We start from the raw sequence: 27,417 nt of genomic DNA, 5'->3' as shown, positions 1-27,417 counted from the left end.
CAAAGACCATAATAATATCCATCCATTCATTCAATTGTATTTATCGAGCGCCTATTGTGTGCGGAGCGCTGTACTAAGCACTTGGGAAGTACAATTCGGCAACAGAGGCAATACGCAGCGTGGCTTAGTGGAAACAGCACGGGCTGGGAGTCAGAGGTCGTGGGTTCTAATTCTGACACAGCCACTTGTCAGCTGTGTGACCTTGGGCAAATCACTCAACTTCTCTGGGCCTCATTGACCTCATCTGTAAAACGGGAATTAAGATTGTGAGCCCCACTTGGGACAACCTGCTTACCTTGCATCTACCTCAGCGCTTAGAACAGTGTTGGGCACATAGTAAGCGCTTAACAAATACCATTACTATTATTATTATTACCATTAAAAATAAATCACCAGGCCCAGGGAACTGGTCAGAGTTTAGAACAATGCTTCACACATAGTAGACGTTTAACAAATTATATTAAAAAAAAACCGAAAACAACACACGGGGCCCAGGGAACTAGTCAACAGTGCTTGACACATAGTAAGCGCTAAAAGAAATGCCATTAAAGAAAAAAAAATCACGGGGCCAGAGAACTGGTCAGTGATTAGAACACAAAGTAAAGCGCTTGACACATAGTAAGCGCTTAAGAAATGCCATTAAAGAAAAAAAATCACGGGGCCCAGAGAACTGGTCAGCGCTTAGAACACATAGTAAAGCGCTTGACACATAGTAAGCGCTTACCAGATGCTATTAAAAAGAAACAGGTCAGTAATAGGGGGGACCTCACGTTCTTCAGCTGACCTCTCCCCATCCCCTAGTTACCTTATCTGTAAAATGGGGATTAAGACTGTGAGCCCCCCATGGGACAACTTGATCACCTTGTAACCTCCCCAGCGCTTAGAACAGTGCTTTGCACATAGTAAGCGCTAAATAAATGCCATTATTATTATTATTATTATTATTGCACACTCCTGCGAGTTCGCAACGTTGCGTTCGCGGGGGCATTTCCCACCCAAAATCGGCCTCGCCGGAATCTCCAGTTTAGGCCGGACTTCCCAGAGGATACAGAACATTCCGGTCCGGGGGCTGGATGCGGGGAATCAATCAATCAATCGTATTTATTGAGCGCTTCCTGTGTGCAGAGCACTATACTAAGCGCTTGGGAAGTACAAGTTGGCAACATTTAGAGACAGTCCCTACCCAACAGTGGGCTCACAGTCTAAAACATGCCCGGGTTCCCCCGGAGAAGCAGAAAGATGAAGAGCCGTGAGAACGAGGAGCCCCCCACCCCCGACCCCCGGGCCGCAGCTTGGCTTAGTGGAAAGAACCTGGGCTTGGGAGTCCGAGGTCGTGGGTTCGAATCCCGCTCCTCCACTTGTCAGCTGTGTGACTTTGGGCAAGTCACTTCACTTCTCTGTGCCTCGGTTCCCTCATCTGTAAAATGGGGATTAAGACTGTGAGCCCCACGTTGGACAACCCGATCACCTTGTATCCACCCCGGCGCTTAGAACAGTGCTTGGAACATAGTAAACGCTTAACAAATACCATCATTATTATTAGTATTATCTGGGTCCCCTTCTGTCCTCCATCTACTCCCATAACAATAATAATAATAATAATGATTACGGCATTTTTAAGCGCTTACTATGTGCCAGGCACTGTACTAAGCACTGGGGTGGATATAAGTAAATCGGGTTGGACGCAGTCCCTGTCCCACGTGGGGCTCACAGTCTCAATCCCCACTTTACCGATGAGGGAACTGAGGCCCAGAGAGGTAAAGTGATTTACCCAAGGTCACACAGCAGACAAGTGGCGGGGCTGGATTAGCACCCACCACCATCGGATTCCCAGGCCCGGGCTCTATCCCTACTTCTCTATTTATTTTATTTTGTTAGCATGTTTGGTTTTGTTCTCTGTCTCCCCCTTTTAGTCCGTGAGCCCATTGTTGGGTAGGGACTGTCTCTCTAAGTTGCCAACTTGGACTTCCCAAGCGCTTAGTCCAGTGCTCTGCACACAGTAAGCGCTCAATAAGCGCTCTCTTCCTCCCTTCCAGGCCCTACTGAGAGCTCCCCTCCTCCAGGAGGCCTTCCCAGACTGAGCCCCTTCCTTCCTCTCCCCCTCGTCCCCCTCTCCATCCCCCTCATCTTACCTCCTTCCCTTCCCCACAGCACCTGTATATATGTTTGTACATATTTATTACTCTATTTATTTATTTATTTATTTTACTTGTACCTATCTATTCATTTTATTTTGTTAGTATGTTTGGTTTTGTTCTCTGTCTCCCCCTTTTAGACTGTGAGCCCACTGTTGGGTAGGGACTGTCTCTAGATGTTGCCAACTTGGACTTCCCAAGCGCTTAGCACAGTGCTCTGCACATAGTAAGCGCTCTATAAATACGATTGATGATGATGATGATGAATCAATACGATTGATGGATTGATTCTGCTGCTACTCCATCTCCACTCCGGGGGTCGCATCTCCCGACGCGTGCTGCGGCGGAGTCCTCCCAGGCGCTCAGTACGGTGCCCCCAGAAAGGGTTCAGTAAATCCCCCCTGGCTGAGCGGGGCTGGAGCCTCGGACACTGGGAGGGGAGTTGGGCGGTGGCGGTCCGGAGCCGGTCCGGTGAGTGAGTAGCCCCCCGCCGGCTTCTCCTGGCCGGCGGCGGGGCCCGGGGGCAGCTGGCTGGCATTGGGTGCCGGGGAACAACGGGCACCCGGCGGCGGCGGGAGCCCCGCCTCCACCCGCAGCCCCACCCCCTGCCCCCGCCCCCGCCCCCGCCGCCGGACCGGATCGGGACGGGACGGCTGGAGCCCCCGACACCCCCAAGGACAGACATGAGCGCACCCAACGCCCCGGGCCCCGGGCCCCCCGGGTAAGCCCAGCCCCCCGTGGCAGGACGGAGGCCAGCTCGGAGGAGGGGGGCTGCCCCTGCCGGGACCGGCCTGGGATCCGTGGGCCCCCACACACCCTACTTCCCCTAAGACCCCCATCCCCCCCCCCCCCCCAACAACTTTGGCTTCCTCCCTTCAAGGCCCTACTGAGAGCTCTTCCTTCCTCTCCCCCTCGTCCCCCTCTCCATCCCCCCCATCTTACCTCCTTCCCTTCCCCACAGCACCTGTATATATGTACATATGATTGTACATATTTATTACTCTATTTTACTTGTACATATCTATTCTATTTATTTTATTTTATTAGTATGTCTGGTTTTGTTCTCTGTCTCCCCCTTCTAGACTGTGAGCCCGCTGCTGGGTAGGGACCGTCTCTCTATGTTGCCAACTTGGACTTCCCAAGCGCTTAGTACAGGGCTCTGCACACAGTAAGAGCTCAATAAATACGATTGAATGAATGAATGAATTCTCTCCCCCTTGTCCCCCTCTCCATCCACCCCCCTTACCTCCTTCCCTTCCCCACAGCACCTGTATGTATGCATATATGTTTGTACAGATTTATTACCCTATTTTACTTGTACATATCTATTCTATTTATTTTATTTTGTTAGTGTGTTTGGTTTTGTTCTCCGTTTCCCCCTTCTAGACTGTGAGCCCGCTGCTGGGTAAGGACCGTCTCTCTATGTTGCCCACTTGGACTTCCCAAGCGCTTAGTACAGTGCTCTGCACACAGTAAGCGCTCAATAAATACGATTGAATAAATGAATTAATTCTCTCCCCATTGTCCCCCTCTCCATCCCCCCATCTTACCTCCTTCCCTTCCCCACAGCACCTGTATATATGTATATATGTTTGTACATATTTATTACTCTATTTATTGATTTTACTTGTACCTATCTATTCTATTTATTTTATTTTGTTAGTATGTCTGGTTTTGTTCTCTGTCTCCCCCTTTTAGACTGTGAGCCCACTGTTGGGTAGGGAATGTCTCTATATGTTGCCAACTTGTACTTCCCAAGCGCTTAGTCCGGTGCTCTGCACACAGTAAGTGCTAAATAAATACGATTGATTGATTGATTGATTGATGGTTTGGGGACGTGGAATCCGGGTCAATATTTGCCAAATGATCCGAGCCCGGGCTTTGGAGTCAGGGGTCATGGGTTCGAATCCCGACTCCACCACATGTCCGCTGTGTGACCTTGGGCAAGTCACTTCACTTCTCTGAGCCTCAGTTACCTCATCTGCAAAATGGGGATTAAGACTGTGAGCCCCACGTGGGACAATTTGATCACCTTGTATCCCCCCAGCACTTAGAACAGTGCTCTGCACATAGTAAGTGCTTAACAAATGCCATTATTATTTTCTTCTAGACTGTGAGCCCACTGTTGGGTAGGGACCGTCTCTATATGTTGCCAACTTGTACTTCCCAAGCGCTTAGTACAGTGCTGTGCACACAGTAAGCGTTCAATAAATACGATTGATTGATTGATTGATTGATCCGATTCTAACCAACTTTCTCCTCCTTCCCTTTCTCTTTCCTGGGGAGGCCCGGGGGAGCCTCGCCGCTCTCCCCCCCCCACCCTCTGGGAAAGGGGCAGGGTCCTGCAGGGATCGGGGAAGCTGAGGGGGACCTCGGGTGGATTTCTCCCCATCCACTGGCCACGCCACCCCCAAACCCAGCGTGCGCCTGGCGCGGGACGAAGAGAGAGACCTGGCACCCAGGGCTCTGCCATCTTCGCCCTGTGGAGCTTCCGAAGGACAAAACCTGAAGCTCGGGCGCCCGTAACTATTTGCTTAACTGGGAGGAGGAAGAAAGTTCCATAAAATAGTCTTTGTTATCTGCAGTAGCCAGCTGGAAAAGGCATCGCTGGATGGCTCAGAAGGCAAGCAAAGGTCAGAAAGGGTAGAAGGGCCCTTGGTGGGGGGCTCCGGCGAGATGGGGGGTGGGGGCGTGGGTTCCTGAGCCCACCGTCGGTTCCTGACTGGACCATCCCGGTGGGCGAGTGGCAGAGGGGAAGGGAGGAGAGAGGGTTGACCCCCATCAAGAACCCCCGGCCCTCCTGAAGAGCAGCGGGGCCGGAGGAGGAGAAGGCAGCACTGCCCCTAAAACATGACAAGTGCCACAGCACCCACACCAGATCACAGTGCCGGAGAGGCTAGTGCAGACCACAGGGCAGCCCGGGCCAAGATCCCTGACCCCAATCGTCCACTGTGGGAGCCGGGGTCTGGGAATCGACCAGCAGGCAGTTCTGGGCTGAAGCCGAGGTCTGCGCTGGAAGGATCACTGGGCTGACCAGAAATGGTCCCAGCCTGGGAGCCTATCGGCAGTTGGTTCTAGGCCAACACCTGGGCTGGAAGAACTACTTGGCTGACTGGGCAGTGGTTGCTGTCCGTGTCCCTAGAAGGTCCTGGGGCCTTATTTCCCTCTTCCTCCAAGACACGCCTGCCGCCCCCACGCCTGCCTCTTGGAAGGTTAGCTGGGCAACTTCCTGGGCAGGGACCCAGGTCTCCTGAAAGCCCACCTCCTCCTGGAGGCCTTCCGCGATCAGTTTCCTCTTTCCCAGCCTTATTCTTCCCGACAGCCACTTCAGCCCTCAGGCACCCACAACAGTCGGAGTGCTTTTGTGTGGACCGGACTGTGAACCTGAAGACTTAGTTGTTCACTCATCCATTGTTCCTTAGTTGTTCCACTCCTCCATTGCTCTATCCTCTCACGACGATATGGAGAGGGGAAAGTCAGGGGTGTGGGATGGCCCATCTGGAGCCATGAGAGTGGGTTTCCAGGGAGGTCACCAGCACATATCTCCTCCAAGTATCCTGCCAGTGATAGACTCCTACCTGGAAAAGTTGGGGGGCAGAGCTTCGTGTGTTTGTGTGTGTGCGTGCACGCACACGCAGGGGGTCACTCAGGGTCTCATGTTCTTTCCCTTAGAGGTGAAGGGGAATTGGAAATAACATTTTTCTCAGGAAAAAACAATTGATGAGGGTGTAAACAAGAAGGAAGGAGAGGAAAAAATTTCACAATTGAGTGACTTTCCTTCTTTTTGGTCGTACAGATCTCCGGCGCCCAGTCTGAGCACGGCGCTGGACGAGTGCATGGCCGCCCTGGACCTATTCCTGACCAACAAGTTCTCGGCCGCCCTGACCTGCCTGGAGCCCAGGTACCGGGGCCCCCACCGGGGCAGGCTTGGGGAGGGGGACCCGTTGAGGGCATCACTGTACAAGGAAACGGATCCCGGACCAGACGCCCGCTGAGGGCCGGGAGAAGCGGTCAGGGACCCATTGGTGGTGGTGATGGTAGGTGGGCAACTGTAGGAGCCCCGCTCGGGGTACCATGACTGCCGATGCCCCATTGCCAAGGCTCCCAAGGTTCACATTACCAGGAGCCTCCCTTGAAAGGGCGGTTTCTGGAGCCTCCTCCCTCAATCAATCAATCAGTCAATCAATGTGGTACTTATTGAGCATTTACTCTACGCAGAGCACTGTACTGAGCATTAGGGAGAGTACATATAACTGAATTAGCAGACATGTTCCTGCCCATAATAAGCTTACAGTCCACTTCCTCTTCTTCCTCCTTTCCCACCTCCTCCCTCTCCCCTCTCCACTCGGTTGTATTTATTGAGTGCTTACTGTGTGCAGAGCACTGTATTAAGTACTTGGGAGAACACAGTGTAACAATAAACAGAAAGAGTCCCTGGCCACAGTGAGTTTACAGTCTAGAATCTGCACTCCTGCACCACCACCAGTCCACCAAGTAATAGTATTTGCTGAGCACCTATTGTGGGCAGACCGCAGTACTGAGAACTTTGGAAAGCTCCCTAGCGTAGGTAGATGTGATTTCTGCTCTTTATTGCATACTGAATGTTGTGCTAGCAGTTGGGAGAGTACAATGCAATTACCAGACATGATCCTTGTGCTCAAGGAGTTTACAATCTAGCACTATAATGACTTACCGATTGGGCTTCTCGACTGTGAGCCCATTGTTGAGCAGCGACCGCCTCTATATGTTGCCAACTTGTACTTCCCAAGCGCTTTAGTACAGTGCTCTGCACACAGTAAGCGTTCAATAAATACAATTGAATGAATGAAATGAATGGCTATGAATGAGAGCTTAAGTAAAAGGATATCTGAATTCTTAAGAGAGTAGTTGGAGGATGTTATAATCTGGGGAGATGAGAAATTAATTGGGTAAAGCTTCCTGAAGCAAGTGGGATTTCAGAAGGGCCTCTGAAGATGGGGAAGAGTTCTCGTCTGGTGGATTTGAAGCAGCGTGGCTCAGTGGAAAGAGCCCGGGCTTTGGAGTCAGAGGTCATGGGTTCAAATCTCGGCTCCGCCACTTGTCAGCCGTGTGACTTTGGGCAAGTCACTTCACTTCTCTGGGCCTCAGTTACCTCATCTGTAAAATGGGGATTAAGACTGTGAGCTTCCCGTGGGATAACCTGATCACCCTGCAACTTCCCCAGCACTTAGAACGGTGCTTTGCACATAGTAAGTGCTTAGTAAATGCCATCATTATTATTATTATTATTATTAAGAGGGAGTTCTCGGCATGAGGAAGGATGAGGTCAGTGGTCAGGGAGACAAGAACGAGGCCCAGTGAATAGGATGGCTTGAGAGGAAAGAAGAATGCAGGCTGGGGTGTACAGGGAGAAGAGAGTGGATAAGGAGAGAGAGAGATCGGGACTTGGAGGTGTCATCAGGCATTCCGTCCCGACCTGGGGCGCGCTGGAGACATCAAAAGGCACTTGGGCCTTCTCTGCAGGCTCAGGGCGGGTGGGTGCAGGGCTGGGAGGGGTCAGGCCTTCGAGCACCAGATCATCGACTCCTGAGCACCGCCCTCCTTCCCCTCCATCCCCCACCTCCTCCAGTCAGCTCTCCGGTTGGTCCAGGATGGGATGGTGGGAAGGAAAAGATGGGAGACGCCCAGGCAGCGTGCGTTGAGATCTGGCATTTCCTAGCTGTCCCTTTGCCCTGGAGTGAGGGGGTGGTGACTCCCTCCCAGCTAGGCTCCTAGCTACTGCCCAGGTGAGCCAGGCCATGGTCTGCTGGGACAGTGTGTCCTGGACTCGCTCACGTGGCAAGGGATGCTGCTGTTCCTGTGGGTTGGGGAGAGGACAGGAAATTCCAGTTCCTGGGCCAAGGGCTTCCGGCCGACACCGTCCACACCCGGCTGAAGCGTCACGGGAGGCAGGGCCATGGGACCAGCCTGCCGGTTGGTAGGAACGCTGAGAGATGCCCACCTCTTCCTGAGAGCGAAGGGAGGGCCCCGGCCGGTGGGCAGGGCAGACAGGTGGGCAGCAGGAGCAGGATAGGCTGGCAGGGTGGTGCGGGGCGGGCCCACCCGGAGATGCAAACAGTGGCCTCTGGGAGAAAGGGGCAGGTTGGGGAACAGTTCCATTTCTTTGCTGAAGGATTATAACAGCTCTTATCAGTGACCCATCCCGTCAGGCGAAGGCTGACTTGTAGGAAGTCTTCATGGGGTCAGGTGTCTGACAGGAGAGCACCCGGCAAAGCACCCACTGGCCGATGCCCAGCCCAGGTCCGCGTGGCCGCCTGAAACACCCCGGTTTCAGTCCTGGAGAGCAGACCCTGCCACCAAGAAGGCCAGGCCTCACTGCCTCCCCCTCTCCCGGCACCGGGGGCAAGGGCCCAGCCTCATCCCTCATCCTAATCATGATAATACCAATAATAATAATGGGATTTATTAAGCCCTGTAGACCGCAGGCTCTACGTGGGCAGGGAACATGTCGGCTAATTCCGTTGTTTTGTACTCTCCCAAGCGCTTAATACGGTATATCCCCCTCTAAGATTGTAAGCTCCTTGTGGGCAGGGTTTGACTCAATTTGTATAAATTTGTACATATTTATTACTCTATTTTCTTTGTACATATTTACTATATTTATTTTATTAATGTGTATATAGCTATAACTCTATTTATTCTGATGGTACTGACACCTGTCTACTTCTTTTGTTTTGTTGTCTGTCTCCCCCTTCTAGACTGTGAGCCTGTTGTTCGGTAGGGACTTTATATGTTGCCGATTTGTACTTCCCAAGCGCTCAGTGCAGTGCTGTGCACACAGTAAGCACTCAATAAATACAATTAAATGAATGAATGAATGAATGATCTGCACTTAGTAAGTGCTCAATAAATACCATTGATTCACTGATTGATAAATCAATCAATCAATCAATCAATCGTATTTATTGAGCGCTTACTGTGTGCAGAGCACTGTACTAAGCACTTGGGAAGTACAAGTTGGCCACATATAGAGACAGTCCCTACCCAACAGTGGTTTCATCATCATCATCAATCGTATTTATTGAGCACTTACTATGTGCAGAGCACTGTACTAAGCGCTTGGGAAGTACAAATTGGCAACATATAGAGACAGTCCCTACCCAACAGTGAGCTCACAGTCTAAAAGGGGGAGACAGAGAACAAAACCAAACATACTAACAAAATAAAATAAATAGAATAGATATGTACAAGTAAAATAAATAAATAAATAGTGGTTTCGCAATCTAAAACCCTTATTAGATACGAAGCCCTGTGCTAAGAGCTGTGGTGGATACAGGATAATCAGACCAGGCCAGGTCCCTATCCCACACGGGGCTCCGGGTAAGGAACGCAGTTCTAGAGGGCTCTCTGCCAGACCCACAGGTGTGGGCCACTAAGCTCCCTGAGGACAGGGATCGCGTTTACAAACCGTATCACACTCTCCCAAGTGCTTAATACAGTGCTCTGCACACAGATGCTCAGTAAATACCACTGACCGATCGGAGGGGCTATTACCATCCCCCCCCCCTCGAGCCCAGCCCGCCACTCACGCTCCGCTCCCCTCTCAGAATCAAGCAGAGTATGTACCACTCTCTGACCTACGCTACCATCTTGGAAATGCAAGCCATGATGACCTTCGATCCCCGGGACATTCAGAGCGCCAGTAACATGATGAAGGAAGCCCAGAGCCTCTGCCAGAAGTGAGTGGCCTACAGCAGGCAGCTTGCACCCTCGCCCAGGAGTTCCGGGAGGCACTGCCCTGGGGTGGGACGGGGAGAGCTTCCAGGCAATGCTTTGCTGCAATCCCTTCCCAACTATTGAGAGTCTTCCGGGGGGGTCGGCGTCTCCTTCCTGGGCCATGGCTGGAACAGGTCAGTGAGGGGGGGAAAAGGCAGGATGGGATGCAGGGAGTCTGGGCACGCACCGCGAAGCCGGCTCCGGATACTCCCCTTTCCCAACAGGTACAGGAAGAAAGCCTCCGTAGCCGATTCCTTCAGCAGCCTCGTGCACCGACAGAGCTTAGAACAGTTCACTGAAGGTGAGGGGCCTCTGGTCTGCTCCCCACCCACGCTCCCGGCCCCCCCGAGGGCCGGACCTGACCCTGAGCAAGGGGACGGGCCTATGGATTAGGATCGGGCCCCAGCTCCGTCCATGCTGTCTTCCCCGGTGGCTGGGAAGCCCAAGCGGAGAAGCAGCATGGCTCAGTGGAAAGAACCCGGGATTTGGAGTCTGAGGTCGTGGGTTCGAATCCCGGCTCTGCCACATGTCTGCTGTGTGACGTTGGGCAAGCCACTTCACTTCTCTGGGCCTCAGTTACCTCATCTGTAAAATGGAGATTAAGGCTGTGAGCCCCACGTGGGACAACCTGATCACCTTGTAACCTCCCCGGCGCTTAGAACAGTGCTTTGCACATAGTAAGCGCTTAACAAATGCCATCATTATTATTATTATGGGGGACGGGAGGTGGGACTGGCAGCGGATGGGTCTCTTCAGGGTCTCAGCGGTGTGACTTAGTGGATAGAGCACGGGCTTGGGAGTTAGAAGGACCTGGGTTCTAATTCTAACTCCACCGCTGGCCTGCTGAGTGAACGTGGGCAAGTCCCTTAACTTCTCTGGGCCTCAGTTACCTCATCTGTAAAATGGAGAGTAATTTGGCATCCCCATGTGGGACGGGGACTGTGTCCAACCTTTCTTTTTTTGTTAAGAGCTTACTATATGCAAAGCACTGTTCTAAGTGCTGGGGGAGATACAAGATGATCAGGCTGTCCCGGGGGGGCTCACAGTCTTAATCCCCATTTTCCAGATGAGGTAACTGAGGCACAGAGAAGTGAAGTGACATGCCCAAAGTCACACAGCTGACAAGTGGCGGAGCCAGAATTTGAAACCACGACTGTGCTCCCCCCCCCGCCACTTTTAGACTGTGAGCCCACTGTTGGGTAGGGACTGTCTCTATATGTTGCCAATTTGTACTTCCCAAGCACTTAGTACAGTGCTCTGCACACAGTAAGCGCTCAATAAATACAATTGATGATGATGATGATGATGTGCTCTTTCCACTGAGCCACGCTGCTTCTCTGATTAACTGATTAACTTGTAACCAACCCAGCGCTTAGAAAAGCGCTTGGCACATAGTAAGTACCCTAATTACTATTATTATTGTTCTTATTCTGCTCAGAGGAGATTCACGCAGAGGTTTGCTACGCTGAGTGCCTCCTGCAGAGAGCAGCGCTCACCTTCCTGCAGGTAGGGGCAGGGCCGGGGACAGTAGCGGGGAGCTCCTGGGGGAGGAAATAACTCCTTTCCTCTGCCCCTACATCCCCCCTCCAGCCCCTACCCCTACCAACTCTCCCGTTTGATCGGGGCAGCGTTCCCCCTGGGGCTCCAGAGCTGAAACAGCATGGTTGGGGGCCTCAGCTTGGGGGGTCAGGCCCACCCCAACCTTTTTTTAGGAGGTTCAGGCCTGAGCTGGGGCAGCAGGACCACTGGGGCATATCTTCAATCTTGTGCGGCCCATCTCCTCTCTCCCAACTCCACCACAATTCTCCATGCTCTCAAGACAGGCTGATTATCTTGTACTCACCCCAGTGCTTAGAGTAATGTTTAACACAGAGTAAACACTTAATAAATGCCATAATAATGCTTCCAGATGCCACCAACAGACCATCCTCACCCAGCATTCCCAAGAGCTGCCCCTGTTGTGGGGATCAGATCCCAACTGGTGCCTTCTCTTCAGGCCGAGGTGGACCGGGCATGCGCTTCTGCCGTCCCCCTCCCCACCCTTCTGGCCCTCACCCTGGGTCACGGGCTCTTTGCTACTCCCTTGGGGGTCCCAGGGCAGGGGTCCACTGCATCCAGCTGACCATCCTAGCCCCCAACGTCCTAAGGAATCTCCCCAATCCCCACAAGAAGACCCACCCTCCAGTCCGGGGCTCCCCACAGCTGCCCGCCATGGCCTCATGCCCCCTGCCCAGGGCCCGCTCGTGGGGGTCCTGAACCAGGAACCTCTCCTTGCTGCAGGATGAGAACATGGTGAGCTTTATCAAAGGGGGCATCAAAGTCAGGAGCAGCTACCAGACCTACAAGTGAGTGCCGCTCACCACGGCCACCGGCCCAGGCTTCGGTTTGCGAGGGTGGAGCGGGAGTTCGCCAGGCTCTCTGAACCTGCCGTCGGGACTCTGGGTCTGGGCACTCCCAGGCTGCAGCCCTCATCTCCAGCCTTGCCCTGGGCCCTGCAGTGCTCATGGCTCACACCCCTGTCTTCCTTGGCCACTGCATCGTGTCTGTGCCCAGTTAACAGGCAGGTGGGCTTTGTGTGTGTTCCCTGAGCCATTCATTCCCAGGCAGGCACCCCTACCCATGCTCAAGGCAGCTTCAGCTGTGGGTGGGAACTCCAGGACTGGCTCGGTGCCGGATAACCCAGGGCCCGAGGAGGGGCTGCAGTGGGAGAAAGCCCAAAGTCGTCATAGACATTTGGCTGATTGGGTGGTGGGTGGGTGGGCTTCCCTGACCTGGGTCACCCGATTCCGGTGGCACCGGGAAGGGAGACCCCCCTCAGTGGAGGAGGAGGGATCTTCCCCGTGCAGGTGGCATCTTAGCCTGTCTTTCTCGTCCCAACCCTGGCTGTCTGGGCAGGGAACTGGACACCCTCGTCCAGTCTTCCAGCTATGCCAGAGGAGAAAACCACCACCACTTCGAGGGCGGAGTGAAGCTGGGCGTCGGAGCATTCAACCTGGTAGGTCTGCCGTCCTCCTTCCTCCCCCGGCCCTGCCAGATCTGACTCCTGTGGGGAGGGGCCTCGCCAGAGCTAAGAGGAGGGGATGGCGAAGGGGGCAGGCAGGTGGGCCCAGGGCGGGACATGGGTGGCAGAGCATTGCTGCCCAAATACCAGGCAGGCCACCGAGGCAGTAGGTTCTTAGACGGTCAGCCCCCTGAGGGAAGAGACCATGTCTCCTCCACTGTTTATTCCCCAAGCAGATGCCCAGCCCAGAACTCTGGAAAGGAGGGAACAATGGTTGGTTCCCCGATCCTGTGGGGAGGGGGATGACGTTGGGCCAGGGCAGCAGACCAGACAAGTCGGGGGGCGGGAAGGAACAGTGGTTAGTTGCCCTGGCCCTGCGGGGAGAGGGGCACTGTTGGGCCAGGGTGGCAGCCTGGGCAGGGATGGAGAGGGAGGAGGCAGGGTGGGAGCTCCCCGCTGGCCTATCACACTTACTCAGTGGCCACTCTCCCCAGACGCTCTCCTTGCTGCCCACCAGAATCCTCCGACTGCTGGAGTTTGTTGGCTTTTCTGGGAATAAGGTAAGCCCGGCCCTGGCCTAGACCCGGCCCCAAAACCAAGGCCCAGAGTGAGCAGGGGGAAATGGGGGAGGCACAGCCCACCCTGAGTGGGGCCACTAGGCAGATGTGGAAGGTTGACTCTGTCCTCCCTGATCTTTGCCCGGCTCCATGGGGAAGGGGTTTCTGCCCTGCAAGAGTCTTGCCCTTCCTATAGAAGAGGTGGCCTGGCCTAGTCCTCTCTGGGAGGCTGGGGACACCACCTGCCCACCCATTCTTGTCACCACCTCTGCCCTCCTGCATGCTTTTCTCTCTGATGGGCAGGTTCAGGGTGCCAGGGAGAAAAGGAAGAGGGACTTTCCCCTTCTTGACCCCCTTCCTCCTCCTCCCAACATCTCCCGCCGGCCCAGGCCCTGTCCATTGTCGGGCCTCAGAGAAGTCCCTTCCGGCCCACCTGAGCGGACACCGGGAAACGTGGTCCCTGCCCTCAAGGAGCGCCGGGCAAACGGGCGGCTCCAGGGACCGAAATGCTAACACAGATACCAAATTTCACCCAGCCTCCCTCCCTTTCTGCTTCCCTGCCTTCTTTCTGAGCCGCCCCGGGCTTCACCCCCATGCTGTCTGCCCAGGCCCCAGAGCAGGCCCTGCCTTGCTACCCGCACCGGTGCCAGGGAAGGGGGCGACCAGCTGAGCTGACTGCGGAGCCCAGTCCCCTGGCCCAGTGAGCGGTATGGCGAGAAGAGAGCTCGGCCCCTTCCTACGTGGTAGCCGACCCTGTGCCCATGAGCCCCAGGGGCACGTGAGCCTGAGCCCCACAGCAGAAGCCTGAGAGTCAAGGGACCTAATCCTGGCTCCGCCACTTGTGTGCTGTGTGACCTCGGGCAACTCACTTCACTGGGCCTCAGTTTTCTCTTTTGTCCAATGGGGACTCAATCCCTATGTTCTCACCCCCTTAGATCGGGCACCCCATGTGAGGCTGGAACCGTGTTTGATTCTGATCGTACGGCATCTGCCCTAGTGGTTAGCATAGCGTTGGGCACATGGTGACCTCTTAATGGCTACCCCAGTGGTGATGATGATGATCCCTGTGCAGGACTATGGGCTGCTGCAGCTGGAGGAGGGTGCTGCTGTTCACAGCTTCCGGGCTGTGCTGTGCACTATGCTGCTGCTGTGCTACCACACCTTCCTGAGCTTCGTGTTGGGTATGACGACAGCCCCTCGCCTCCCTCCCCCCCCTGCCCACCCGCCTGCATGCATGGGTGGGCGGGCACACACGCCTGCAGACCCCCGCCCCCGCTTCGGACCCCACTGGCTGAGGCCTGCGGCTGTGGGTGGGGAGTAAAGAGTCGCTTGGGATAACAGCTAGTGCTTTGGAACCCCTTCCCCTCTCCTCCTTCCAAACCCCTTCTCCTCTCCCCTTCCCATTTTGTTCTCACAGCAGCCCAGTGCCGCAGGATTTAGAGGCATTGCAAATGGGAGAACTGAGGCCCAGAGGGGCTGTGACTTGCCCAAGGCCACCCTGCAGGCCCATGGGACCAGAATCTGGGTCTCTCTCGCCTTCCGGGCCTGCGTGTGCTTCTCCCACAGCTGGATATTTCCCGACGGGCGGTGGTTTAGCAGGATTCAGAACCTCACACCCACGCTCTGGGGCCGGACCTGCCCCCGCCCCGGGGTGCCACTGAGGGAGATGGGGGGTGGGTGGGACAGCTCACACTTATCGCCGGGGCTGACCCCCACTGCCCTGCAAGGGATGCCAGCCCTGGTCCCATCCCGTCTCCCCCAAACTTCCAGGTACCGGCAACGGCAACGTCGAAGAGGCTGAAAAACTGCTCCGGCCCTACCTGGGCCGGTATCCCAAGGTGCGGCCCCCCTCCCCAAGCTTCTCACACCCAGCATCCCCCCATCCTGGGGGTGCATTGTTGCTCCTTTCTCCTTGTGCCCATTGCTGCCCATGACCCAATGCTCCCACGTACCCTTCCTCTCTGTGCCCGGTGCTTCCTGTATCCCAATGCCCCTATGCCCCCTCCCTCCCATGTTGCCCATGCCCACTGCTCCCTAGTCTCTTTCCTCCCCATGCTGCCTATACCCACTGCCCCCTTGTCTCTTTCCTCCCCGCGCTGCCCATGCCCACTGCCCCCGGGTCTCTTTTCTCCCTGTTCTGCCTGTGCCCACTGCCCTCTAGTCTCTTTCCTCCCCATGCCCACTGCCCCGCGGGTTTCTTTTCTCCCCGTTCTGCCTGTGCCCACTGCCCCCTAGTTTCTTTCCTCCCCATGCTGCCCATGCCCACTGCCCCCGGGTCTCTTTCCTCCCCGTGCTGCCCATGCCCACTACCCCCAAGTCTCTTTCCTCCCCGTGCCGCCTATGCCCACGGGTCTCTTTTCTCCCTGTTCTGCCCATACCCACTGCCCCCGGGTCTCTTTTCTCCCTGTTCTGCCTATGCCCACTGCCCTCTAGTCTCCTTCCCCCCCTTGCTACCCATGTCCACTGCCCCCGGGTCTCTTTCCTCCCCGTGCTGCCCATACCCACTGCCCCCCGGGTCTCTTTTCTCCCTGTTCTGCCTGTGCCCACTGCCCCCGGGTCTCTTTCCTCCCCATGCTGCCCATGCTCACTGCCCCCGGGTCTCTTTCCTCCCCGTGCTGCCCATGCCCACTGCCCCCGAGTCTCTTTCCTCTCCGTGCCGCCTATGCCCACGGGTCTCTTTTCTCCCTGTTCTGCCCATACCCACTGCCCACGGGTCTCTTTTCTCCCTGTTCTGCCCATACCCACTGCCCACGGGTCTCTTTTCTCCCTGTTCTGCCCATACCCACTGCCCCCGGGTCTCTTTTCTCCCTGTTCTGCCTATGCCCACTGCCCTCTAGGCTCCTTCCCCCTCGTGCTGCCCATGTCCACTGCCCCCGGGCCCCTTTCCTCCCCGTGCTGCCCATACCCACTGCCCTCTAGTCTCCTTCCCCCCGTGCTGCCCATGTCCACTGCCCCCGGGTCTCTCTTCTCCCTGTTCTGCCTGTGCCCACTGCCCCCGGGCCTCTTCCCTCCCCTTGCTGCCCATGCCCACTGCCCCCGTGTCTCTTTCCTCCCCGTGCTGCCCATGCCCACTGCCCCCGGGTGTCTTTTCTCCCCGTTCTGCCCGTGCCCACTGCCCCCGGGTCTCCTTCCTCCCCGTGCCGCCCATGCCCCCGGATCTCTTTCCTCCCAGTTCTGCCCATGCCCCCTGGCCCCGGGCCTCTTTCCTTCCCGTGGTGCCCACGCCCCCTGGCCCCGGGTCTCCTTCCTCCCGGCGCTGCCGGTGCCCCGTTCCCCCCCGCGGGCCCTGGGCGGCAGCGCTGAGTGGGGCCCGTCCCGTCCCGTCCCGTCCGGTCGCGTCCGTCCCGTCCGGTCCGTCCGTCCGTCCCGTCCGGTCCGTCCGTCCCGTCCGGGCGCGTCCGTCCCGTCCGGTCCGTCCGTCCCGTCGCGCCCGGTCCCGCCGACAGGGGGCGGTGTTCCTGTTCTTCGCCGGCCGGATCGAGGCGCTGAAAGGCAGCATCGACACCGTAAGTGCCCGACCCCCGCGGGGCGCCGGCCAACACTTGTGCCGCCCAAGCGCTCAGTACAGTGCCCCTGCACACAGTAAGCGCCCAATCCCCTTGAAAACCGCTCTCAGAAATCTGTCAAATCGTCCTTCGTAAATCCCTAAAACCGTAATGACCGAGCACTTTCGTCACTTTTTAAAATCAGCCCATTTACTGAGCGGTCTCGTAAATCCCTAAAATCAGCCCATTTACCGAACGCCTTCATAAACCCGTCGAATCGTCCTATTTACCGAGCGCTCTCGTAAGTGTTTTGTTGTCTGTCCCCCTCTTCTGGCCTGTGAGCCCGTTGTTGGGTAGGGACCGTCCCTCTATCATCATCATCATCATCATCAATCGTATTTATTGAGCGCTTACTATCATCATCATCATCAATCGTATTTATTGAGCGCTTACTATGTGCAGAGCACTGGACTAAGCGCTTGGGAAGTACAAATTGGCAACATAGAGAGACAGTCCCTACCCAACAGTGGGCTCACAGTCTAAAAGGGGGAGACAGAGAACAAAACCAAACATACTAACAAAATAAAATAGAATAGATATGTACAAATACAATAAATAAATAGAGTAAAAAAAATGTACAAACATATATACATATATACAGGTGCTGTGGGGAAGGGAAGGAGGTAAGATGGGGGGGATGGAGAGGGGGACGAGGGGGAGAGGAAGGAAGGGGCTCAGTCTGGGAAGGCCTCCTGGAGGAGGTGAGCTCTCAGCAGGGCCTTGAAGGGAGGAAGAGAGCTAGCTTGGCGGATGGGCAGAGGGAGGGCAGAGCACTGTACTAAGCGCTTGGGAAGTACAAATTGGCAACATATAGAGACAGTCCCTACCCAACAGTGGGCTCACAGTCTAAATGTTGCCGACTTGGACTTCCCAAGAGCTTAGTACAGTGCTCTGCACACGGTAAGCGCTCAATAAATGCGATTGAATGAATGAATGAATGAATGAGTGAATGAATGAATGAAAACCCGCCCCCCCGATGAACGGGACCGCCCCTTCGGTGACGTCCCCGAGCGTGCGCGCCGTGGGCCCCGCCCCTCACTGACATACGGCACCGCGCATGCGCCGAAGCCCCCTCCCCCGAGGGGGCGGACCGACTGGCCGGTGGGCTTGCTCCCCCTGGCGGCGGCGGCGGCGCCTGCATCATCATCATCATCATCAATCGTATTTATTGAGCGCTTACTATGTGCAGAGCACTGTACTAAGCGCTTGGGAAGTCCAAATTGGCAACACATAGAGACAGTCCCTACCCAGGCCATCCGTCCCCTGCAGGCCATCCGACGGTTCGAGGAGTGCTGCGAGGCCCAGCAGCAGTGGAAGCAGTTCCATCACATGTGCTACTGGGAGCTGATGTGGTGCTTCACCTACCAGCGCCAGTGGAAGATGGCCTACTTCTACGCCGACCTGCTGAGCAAGGAGAACTCCTGGTCCAAGGTGCCGGGCGGCCTGGCCCACACTCAGCCCCTTCCTTCCTCTCCCCCTCGCCCCCCTCTCCATCCCCCCCATCTTACCTCCTTCCCTTCCCCACAGCACCTGTATATATGTTTGTACATATTTATTACTCTATTTCACTTGTACATATCTATTCTATTTATTTTATTTTGTTAGTATGTTTGGTTTTGTTCTCTGTCTCCCCCTTCTAGACTGTGAGCCCACTGTTGGGTAGGGACTGTCTCCATATGTTGCCAATTTGGACTTCCCAAGCGCTTAGTACAGTGCTCTGCACATAGTAAGCGCTCAATAAATACGATTGATGATGATGATGATGGCCCGAAAAAGAGCCCAGGCCCGGCAGCCAGATCAATCAATCGATCGTATCTATTGAGCGCTTACTCTGTGCAGAGCACTGGACTTCCCAAGCACTTAGTACAGTGCTCTGCACACAGTAAGCGCTCAATAAATACGATTGATTGATTGATTGGGAAGTCCAAGTTGGCAACATATAGAGACAGTCCCTACCCAACAGGGGGCTCACAGTCTAAAAGGGGGAGACGGAGAACAAAACCAAACATACTAACACAATAAAATAAATAGAATAAATATGTACAAGTAAAATAAATAAATAGAGTAATAAATATGTGCAAACATATATATGTATATACAGGGCAGCCAGATGCCGGCTTTTCCACTTACCCGCAGGGTGACTTTGGGCAAGCCACTTTACTTCCCTGCGCCTCAGTTCCCTTGTCGGCAAAATGGGGATTCGATGCCTGTTCTCCCTCCGACGTAGGCCCTGAGCCCATTAGCTTTGGTCCAGCGCTTAGAACAGTGCTTTGTACATAGTAAGCGCTTAACAAATGCCATCATCATCATTATTAGTAGTAGTAGTAGTACCCCAGAGCTCAGTAATAATAATAATAATGTTGCTATTTGTTAAGCACTTACTATATGCCAAGCACTGTTCTAAGCGCTAGATACAATAATACAATAATAGATACAATAGTAGATACAATAGTAATAAAATATAATAATATATTATACTAATAATGATGATGGCATTTATTAAGCACTTACTATGTGCAAAGCATTGTTCTAAGCGCTGGGGTAGATACATGGTGATCAGGTTGTCCCACGTGGGGCTCACAATCTTTATCCCCATTTTACAGATGAGGGAACTGAGGCCCAGTGAAGTGACTTGCCCAAAGTCACACAGCTGACAAGTGGCGGGGCTGGGATTTGAACCCATGACCTCTGACTCCCAAGCCCGTGCTCTTTCCACTGATCCACGCTGCTTCCCTACAGTACAGCGCTTACCATGTGGCTCAGTGGAAAGAGCCTGGGCTTGGAAGTCAGAGGTCATGGGTTCAAATCCCAGCCCCGCCACTTGTCAGCCGGGTGACTTTGGGCAAGTCACTTCACTTCTCTGGACCGCAGTTACCTCATCTTTAAAATGGGGATGAAGACTGTGAGCCCCACATGGGACAACCTGATCACCTTGTATCCTCCCCAGTGCTTAGAACAGTGCTTTGCACATAGTAGGTGCTTAACAAATGCCATCATTATTATTATTATTATTATTATTACCGCAATTCTAAATTATTATGGCGTACAGGCCACCGTGTCAAATGGCCCAGCTTTGGCCAGGTTGGCCCCAGTGGACCCTGACTCTTGCTTTCAAGTTATCACCTGGTGAAGAGCAGGCTCTGGGGCCCCTAAACCTCACAAGGCAGGAAGGGAGTCCTATTTAGGGCTAGCCATCCCCCTGCCTCTGGTCCGGACTGGGCACAGCACCCCTTGGAACCTGTCTGAGGCAAGGAGTCGGGGAAAGACGTTTTGCCCACAAGCTCTCCTAGAGCCCCTCCTCAGTCCCTCTCGCTGCTCTTCCAGCCCACGCTGATCATCCTACCTCAGTGGTTTCCACCGGCGAGTGCGGGGTCGGGGTCCAGGTTGACCAGAGCGACAATCCCTCCGGCTGAGATCACCCGGCCTGGGGTCCTCTGGCAGCTGCAATCTTTCACTTGACTCCCCCCCACCCCGAGACGGGTCCCTCGGGGTCAGGGCTCCCACCGATCCGATCCAGCGGGAGATGGAGAGTCGAGGCCCAGCTGGCGGTTCGGCACCATCCCCCAGGCCCCGGCCGGCCGGACAGGGGCCCAGCCCTCAGGTCCCCTGGGTTGAGGTGGGGTGGCCGCAACGGCTGGCTGCTACTCAGCAGATGCCCCCCCGGGCCACAGCGTAGGCACCGTCAGCCAGGAGTGGACAGTCCTGAGATGGGTGGGACGGCAAGACCACCGGACCTGTGGGAAGGGCCCAGGACTATGCTGGACATGGCCAGTGCCCCGAGGTCCGTTAGCAGCAGGGAGGCTCCCGCAGGGGCTGGGTGACCGGCAGGCAGCGGCCGGGGTGGCCTCTGACGTCACCGATGTCATTATCCGACTCCCCTCCCGCCCCACCTTCCAGGCCACCTACCTGTACATGAAAGCCTCCTACCTCAGCATGTTCGCCGACGGCGACCACAAGCCCTTTGGCGACAATGAAGTGGAACTGTTTCGGTGAGCTGAAAAGAACCGGGGACCCAGGCTGGCGGGGGGCCATGTGCGGGCCTGGGCCCCAGCAGCTGGCCCGGGGTCGGGGGAACAAACCGCGAGAGGTCAAGCAGGCCATCCCCCTGCCTTAAGGCAAGGCCCCAGCTAGACCCTCCCAGCAGGTGAGACTCCCCCAGTCCGTAGACATCTTCATCCAAGCAGCGTGGCTTAGTGGAAAGAGCCTGGCCTTGGGAGTCAGAGGTCATGGATTCTAATCACTTGTCCACTCGTCAGCTGTGTGACTTTGGGCAAGTCACTTCACTTCTCTGTGCCTCAGTTACCTCATCTGTAAAATGGGGATTAAGCCTGTGATCCCCACATGGGACAACCTGATGACTATGTATCTACCCCAGTGCTTAGAACAGTGTTTGACACATAGTAAGCGCTTAATGAATACCATCATCATCATCAATAGCCTCAGCCCACAGGGCCCCGGGAGTCAGAATACTCCTCATTAGAGTAAAACACATCCCTCATCCCTGTCCTGATGATGGGGTGGCAGGAGGGAACACACCCATTTTAGCGGAAAGAGCCCGAGCCTGGGAGAATCTGGCTTCTAGTACCGGCTCTGCCCATTGCTTGCCTTGTGACCTTGAGCAAGTTGCTTCAGTTCTACGTGCCTCTGTTACCTCATCTGTAAAATGGGGATTAAATCCTCCTCCTTCCAATTTAGGCTGTGAGCCCCATGTGGGACAGAGATTGGGCCCAATCTGATTATCTTGTATCTACCCTGGCGCTTAGAACAGCGTTTGACACAGAACAAGCGCCTGAGAAGCAGCATGGCGTGGTGGATAGAGCACGGGTCTGGGAGAGAGACGATCATGGGTTCTAATTCCGGCTCTGCCACTTGTCTGCTGTGTGACCTTGGGCGACTCACTTCATTTCTCTGGGCCTCAACTACCTTATCTGTAAAATGGGGATTGAGACCATGAGCCCCACGTGGGACAGGGACTGTTTCCAGCCAGCGTGGCTCAATGGAAAGAGCACGGGCTTGGGAGTCAGAGGTCGTGGGTTCGAATCCCAGCTCCCCCACATGTCTGCTGTGTGACCTTGGGCAAGTCACTTAACTTCTCTGAGTCTTAGTTACCTCATCTGTAAAATGAGGATTAAGACTGTGAGCCCCACGTGGGACAGTGTGATCACCATGTATCCTCCTAGTGCTTAGAACAGTGCTTTGCACATAGTAAGCGCTTAACAAATGCCATCATTATTATTATTATTGTTTAGTAAGTGCTTAACAAATACAATTATTAGTTTTATTATTAATACCATTGAAAAAAACCTGAAGCTCAGGGCTGGCCAGCAAGGCAGTGGCAGAACTGCGGGTAAGGCCCAGGGTCTTGACGATGAGAGGGCAGATCTCCTGGGAGGCCGGTGGGCGGGATCAGCAGGGGAGACCCTTTGGAGGGTCTGGGTCCTATGGGAGTGGCTACAAGGGGTGGGATTCATCCAGCAGACCCCGGGAGCCGCTGTGGCACCAGGATCCGTTAACCCCAGTGGTTTCCATCTCCGTTCCTCTCCAGAGCCGTGCCCGGTCTGAAACTGAAAATCGCCGGAAAGTCGCTGCCTACGGAGAAGTTTGCCATTCGGAAGTCTCGCCGCTACCTCCCTTCAGATCCAATCCCGCTGCCCGTTCCTGCTCTGGTGGGTGGGATGATCCCGGGACCCCTAGGCCACCCTCACTGCCCCTGCCAGGGCTGATGCCCCCCCAGTCCCCGGGGTGGCTGGGGTCAGCACAGATCGGCTCAGACTGCAAGCCCTGTGTGGGGTTGGGTCCGTCCTGATCACTTGGTGTCTATCCCAGCACTTAGTGGGGTGCTTGGCACATGGTACAGGCCGGGTGAGGACCCCCAAATAGACTGGCAAAACGGGCCGTGGCCGGAGCTGGGGATGTGGGTTGGGGCTGGAGATAAGGCAGGCCACCCCAGCATTTCCCATGGGCCTGGGGTTAGCTGGCAGCATCATTCGGAAATGGGGGTGGAGGAGGCATCAGCTTGGCAGAAGTTTCTGGAAAACTGACAACGATGCCAAGCTCTGTGGGTACCATTCGCAACAGCGCAATGGGAGCAACTTTTCCATGTCTCCCCCTCCGGGAAAGGAGCTTGCCAACACGTCTGCTAGGCCTGGTCCCGACCCAGAGCAGACCCGATGGGTCTTGGCAGCTGGAAGGGGCGGCGTGGGCGCCGACCCCTGAGCGGCCTTTTCCCTGGGGGCTCTAGGAAATGATGTACATCTGGAACGGCTACGCCGTGATCGGGAAGCAGCGGGCCCTGACCGAGGGGATGCTGGAGATCCTCAACCAGGCCGGAGAGGCGCTGGACAGAGCCCCAGGTGCTACTGGGGGAGGGGAGGGTCAGGGTGGGCCGGCTGGCTGCTGCTCTCTCCGGGACCCCATCCCCCCGAAAGGGGCACCGGCTCGCCCCTGTGGGGCCTGGCCTCTCGCCCTCCTGGGGGGTCCAGCACTCGAGGAGAAGCCACTCGGGTGCCCTCACAATGCTGGGGTGTGGATGCCCTGCCGGGCAGGTCCGAACGTGACATGGGGGGATGGGGGCGCCCGCTCTGTTACAGCGTCCGAGTTCTCGGCCGACGACCGGTGCATGGTGAAGCTGTTGAAGGGGTTGTGCCTCAAGTATCTGGGCAACGTGGCAGGAGCAGAAGAGTGTTTCTTGGCCATCCACGCAGCGTAAGCGGTGCCCGCCTCACAGCCCGGGGAAGACGGGCTATGGGGCCTATCCCTGTCGTTCAGAAGCACTTCGCTCTGTTGGTAACAAGAAGAATTGTGGGATTGGTTCAGCGCTTACTATGTGCCCAGCACTCTACCGAGCGCTGAGGGAGACGCGAGAAAAGAAATACGCCCGAGACCCTGTCCTACCCCCAGCCCCGGTTTAGGAGGGAGGGGGAGCGGGGGGTTGTGTCATCTCGGTACTCAGGTGGAAAGATGCCCCAATCCAAAAACATTCATACTGGGCTTGCTGTGCTGACCCACCCTGCCACCGGCTTGTTGGTGGGCACCGGCCTGGTTGTATCAGTCTTCCCCACACCGGGTTGGGGCACATCAAGCTGGGTTTCCCTGCTCCCTCGTATGAGCAGCTGGGGCTGGCCAAAGGGACAGGGTGCACGGGTCTGCATCCAACCCGTCAGGCCCAAACCCAGACCTGGCAGAGGCCAGAGGAATGGGATCTCGGCTCTGGGGAGGCGTTCCCTGTGGGCAGGGAACGTGTCTGTTATATTGTTGTATTAGACTCTCCCAAGCACTTAGTATAGTGCTCTGCACTCAATAAGTGCGCAGTCAAGACGACTGACTGACTGACGGACAAATGGGTTTTGCTGACTGGACACCGGCCCGCTAGAACGGGCACCTGTGGGAGGGAGGGCCTGGCCTGGCAGAGATGCCGTGCCCGTGCCAAGGGTGTGGGTTGAGGTGACTATTGCCCCTGCTTACAGGGGATGGGAGAGTGCCCTGCAGGGCCCCAGCCAGCCTCTGACCCGCTCTCCCTCCACCCCCAGGGAGAAGAAGATTAAGTATGACCACTACTTGGTCCCAAACGCTCTCCTGGAACTTGCTCTCTTATTCCTGGACCAAGGCCGCCACGAGGACGCCGTAAAGCTCTTGGTGTCGGCAAAGTAAGGCCCTCCCCGGGACCTGCCCGCAACTAGCCCCTGTCTGTGGGAGCGTTCAGTTTTGGCTCAAGGGCACTAGGGCCCTGCCCCCCGGGGAGATCAGTTGGTTAAATAATAATAGCAATATCTGTTAAGCTCAGCGTGGCTCAGTGGAAAGAGCAGGGGCTTTGGAGTCAGAGGTCATGGGTTCAAATCCCGGCTCCACCAATTGTCAGCTGTGTGACTTTGGGCGAGTCACTTAACTTCTCTGTGCCTCAGTTCCCTCATCTGTAAAATGGGGATTAAGACTGTGAGCCCCACGAGGGACAACCTGATTACCTTGTAACCTTCCCAGCGCTTAGAACAGTGCTTTGCACATAGTAAGCGCTTAATAAATGCCATCATTATTATTATTACGTGCCAAGCACTGTTCTAAACACTGGTGTAGATATCAGGTAATCAGGCTGGATAGAGTCCCTGCCCCACATGGGGCTCACAGTCTTCATCCCCGTTTTCCAGACGAGGTGACTGAGGCACAGAGACGTGAAGTGACTTGCCCAAGGTCACGCAGCAGACGTGGCAGAGGCGAGATTAGAACCCACATCCTCTGACTTTCAGGCCCGGGCTCTTTCCGCTAGGCCACACGGAGCCTCCCCCGGCGCTGCCCACACTTGCGTAAACTCCTCCTGGATATGGGGGGGGTGTTCCACCCAGTCCCCCACACTCCCTCAATCAATCATATTTATTGAGCGCTTACTATGTGCAGAGCACTGTACTAAGCGCTTGGGAAGTACAAATTGGCAACATATATCCCTCAAGGGCCCCACTGCTCTGCCCCGTCTCAGACAGAACTACAAGAACTACTCCATGGAGTCCCGGACGCATTTCCGGATCCAGGCGGCCCTGCTCCAAGCCCGACCGGCCGCCCCCTCGGCCCCCGCCTCGCCGGACCCGTCCGCCTGGTCCGGGAGCGGCGGGGCCAAGCCCACGCTTCAGCACTGACCCGTCTGCCTGGCCCAGACCCCGGGGCCCGGGGAAGGTCTCCCCACTAAGGATGGCGGGACGGGCCGCGGCCAAGCAGTCCCCCTGTGACTACCACCAAGATTGAAATCGCCAATGGTTTCCATCAGCAGGACTGTGGTTTTTAAAGACTCCTTTAAAGAGTGGATGTACAAATGTGTGTTTCTATCCCACTTGGGGTAAACACAGATTTACATTCCAAGCCATTTCCAGTTTCCAGAGCTGTTTTCCTCCCGGGGAGGGTCTACTTCCCGGCCTCCGCCCAACCCAAAGGCGGCCGGCCGGCAGAGGCGATTTCTGAGCCGCCTCCAGAGCGACCAGTCTCCCGGAAATGCTAGGAGGAGAAAGGACCACTTCTCTGTGGATGGAGCAGCACCCCGGGGCGGGCAGGGACTGAGTGACCCCCTCCACCAGGAAGCCCTCTGCCAGGATGACCCAGCCCACCCCCGCACGTAGTGGAAGCAGGAGGGGATTATGAAAAGCTCCTCTCTGATATTCAAACGTGCCTTCTCAAATGAAGACAGGGTTCCAATCGTTGCTTTTCACTGCTTGGCTGTCAAGGGCGGGGACAGGCCAGTTCTCAACCACCCGGCCCTCCTCCTCCGAAGACGTTTAAGCTAAATTCTGCCTACAAGGCGCTAGCACCCCGGAGGACCAAGGCTGAGACGGCCAGGCCACGGGCGCGACACTCTGACCGCGGCTCCGCACCCGCTGGGAGAACTCGGGAGATGAAGCGCTGAGGTCCGGGTGAGGCCGTGGTGCCACCCAAGCTCTCCGCTCTGAATCAGCCGGGCGGAAAAAGCAGAGCCCCCAGGAAAACTGGGTGAGACCCATTAGTAGTAATAATAATAATAATTGTGGTATTTGTTTAGAGCTTACTATGTGCCAAGCACTGTTCAAAGTGCTGAGGTGGAGACAACCAAATCAGGTTGGACAGAGTCCCTGCCCCACATGGGGCTCACGGTCTTAATCCACATTTTACAGATGAGGGAACCGAGGCCCAGAAAAGCAAAGTGACTTGCCCAAGGTCACACAGCAGACGAATGGCAGAGCCAGGATTAGAACCCAGGTCCTTCTGAATCCTAGGCCCGGGTTCTATCCACTAGGCCATGTTACTTCTTACTGTTCAAGTATCAGGGTGAGTGGGCATGGCAAGGAGTGGTAAAGTGGCTGCTCTCTCCCAGAGTTAGGCTCAGGTGAGACTAGTGGTGTTGGGGACTTACCCTCATGCCCAGAGGTAGGACACCCCTCCAGAGAACCTGCTGAGCATCTGCCTTCTTGTGTCCTGGGACACAAGGCCTCCCTAAAACTCCATTTCCAACAGGGTCTCCGTGTAGAGAGTAAGGCGGAGATGGCGCGGGGCTCAGGCGTGGGTAGTGCTCCTGGGCCAGCTGATTAAGAAAGGCTGTCGTTGAGCATGGCCCCTGCCACCTGTGTTCAGAAATAATAATAATAATGATGGTACTCATTAAGCACTCTGTGCCAAGAACTGCTCTAAGCACTGGGGTAGACAAAAGTTCATTCATTCAGTCATATTTATTGAGTGCTTACTGTGTGCAGAGCACTGTACTAAGCGCTTGGGAAGTACAAGTTGGCAACGTGTAGAGACGGTCCCTACCCGACAGCGGGCTCACAGTCTAGAAGGGGGAGACAGACCACAAAACAAAACATATTAAAATAAAATAAATAGAATAAATATATACAAGTAAAATAAATAGAGTAATAAATACGTACAAACATATATACAGGTGCTGTGGGGAGGGGAGGGAGGTAAGGCGGGGG

At 55.4% G+C, this 27,417-nt stretch overlaps 1 protein-coding gene across 3 annotated transcripts; it reads left to right on the top strand.

Moving 5' to 3' along the window:
- Nucleotides 1–4,728: 4,728 nt before the first annotated feature.
- On the top strand, nt 4,729–25,833 carry TTC39A (tetratricopeptide repeat domain 39A). 3 transcript variants are annotated; one of them, XM_038760269.1, is made up of 18 exons: nt 4,729–4,768; nt 5,932–6,036; nt 9,722–9,853; nt 10,115–10,191; nt 11,329–11,396; nt 12,171–12,235; nt 12,786–12,885; nt 13,386–13,451; nt 14,521–14,629; nt 15,219–15,286; nt 16,895–16,954; nt 18,263–18,424; nt 20,891–20,982; nt 22,539–22,659; nt 23,235–23,346; nt 23,584–23,698; nt 24,523–24,639; nt 25,461–25,833. In XM_038760269.1, exons 2-18 carry the CDS (start codon nt 5,972–5,974, stop codon nt 25,615–25,617), a joined length of 1,686 nt encoding a protein of 561 aa, XP_038616197.1. In that variant the 5' UTR covers nt 4,729–4,768; nt 5,932–5,971; the 3' UTR covers nt 25,618–25,833. The 3 variants fall into 3 exon arrangements, with proteins under 3 accessions (XP_038616197.1, XP_038616195.1, XP_038616196.1); XM_038760267.1 differs by lacking the exons at nt 4,729–4,768; nt 5,932–6,036; nt 9,722–9,853; nt 10,115–10,191; nt 16,895–16,954 and having other exon boundaries at nt 11,333–11,396; XM_038760268.1 differs by lacking the exons at nt 4,729–4,768; nt 5,932–6,036; nt 9,722–9,853; ... (1 more) ...; nt 11,329–11,396; nt 12,171–12,235 and adding an exon at nt 12,412–12,454.
- Nucleotides 25,834–27,417: the final 1,584 nt, after the last annotated feature.

The sequence above is a fragment of the Tachyglossus aculeatus genome, chromosome 18 (genome assembly GCF_015852505.1).
Source record: "Tachyglossus aculeatus isolate mTacAcu1 chromosome 18, mTacAcu1.pri, whole genome shotgun sequence".
NCBI classification, from domain to species: Eukaryota; Metazoa; Chordata; class Mammalia; order Monotremata; family Tachyglossidae; genus Tachyglossus; species Tachyglossus aculeatus.
This window is presented reverse-complemented; position numbering and strand designations above follow the sequence as displayed.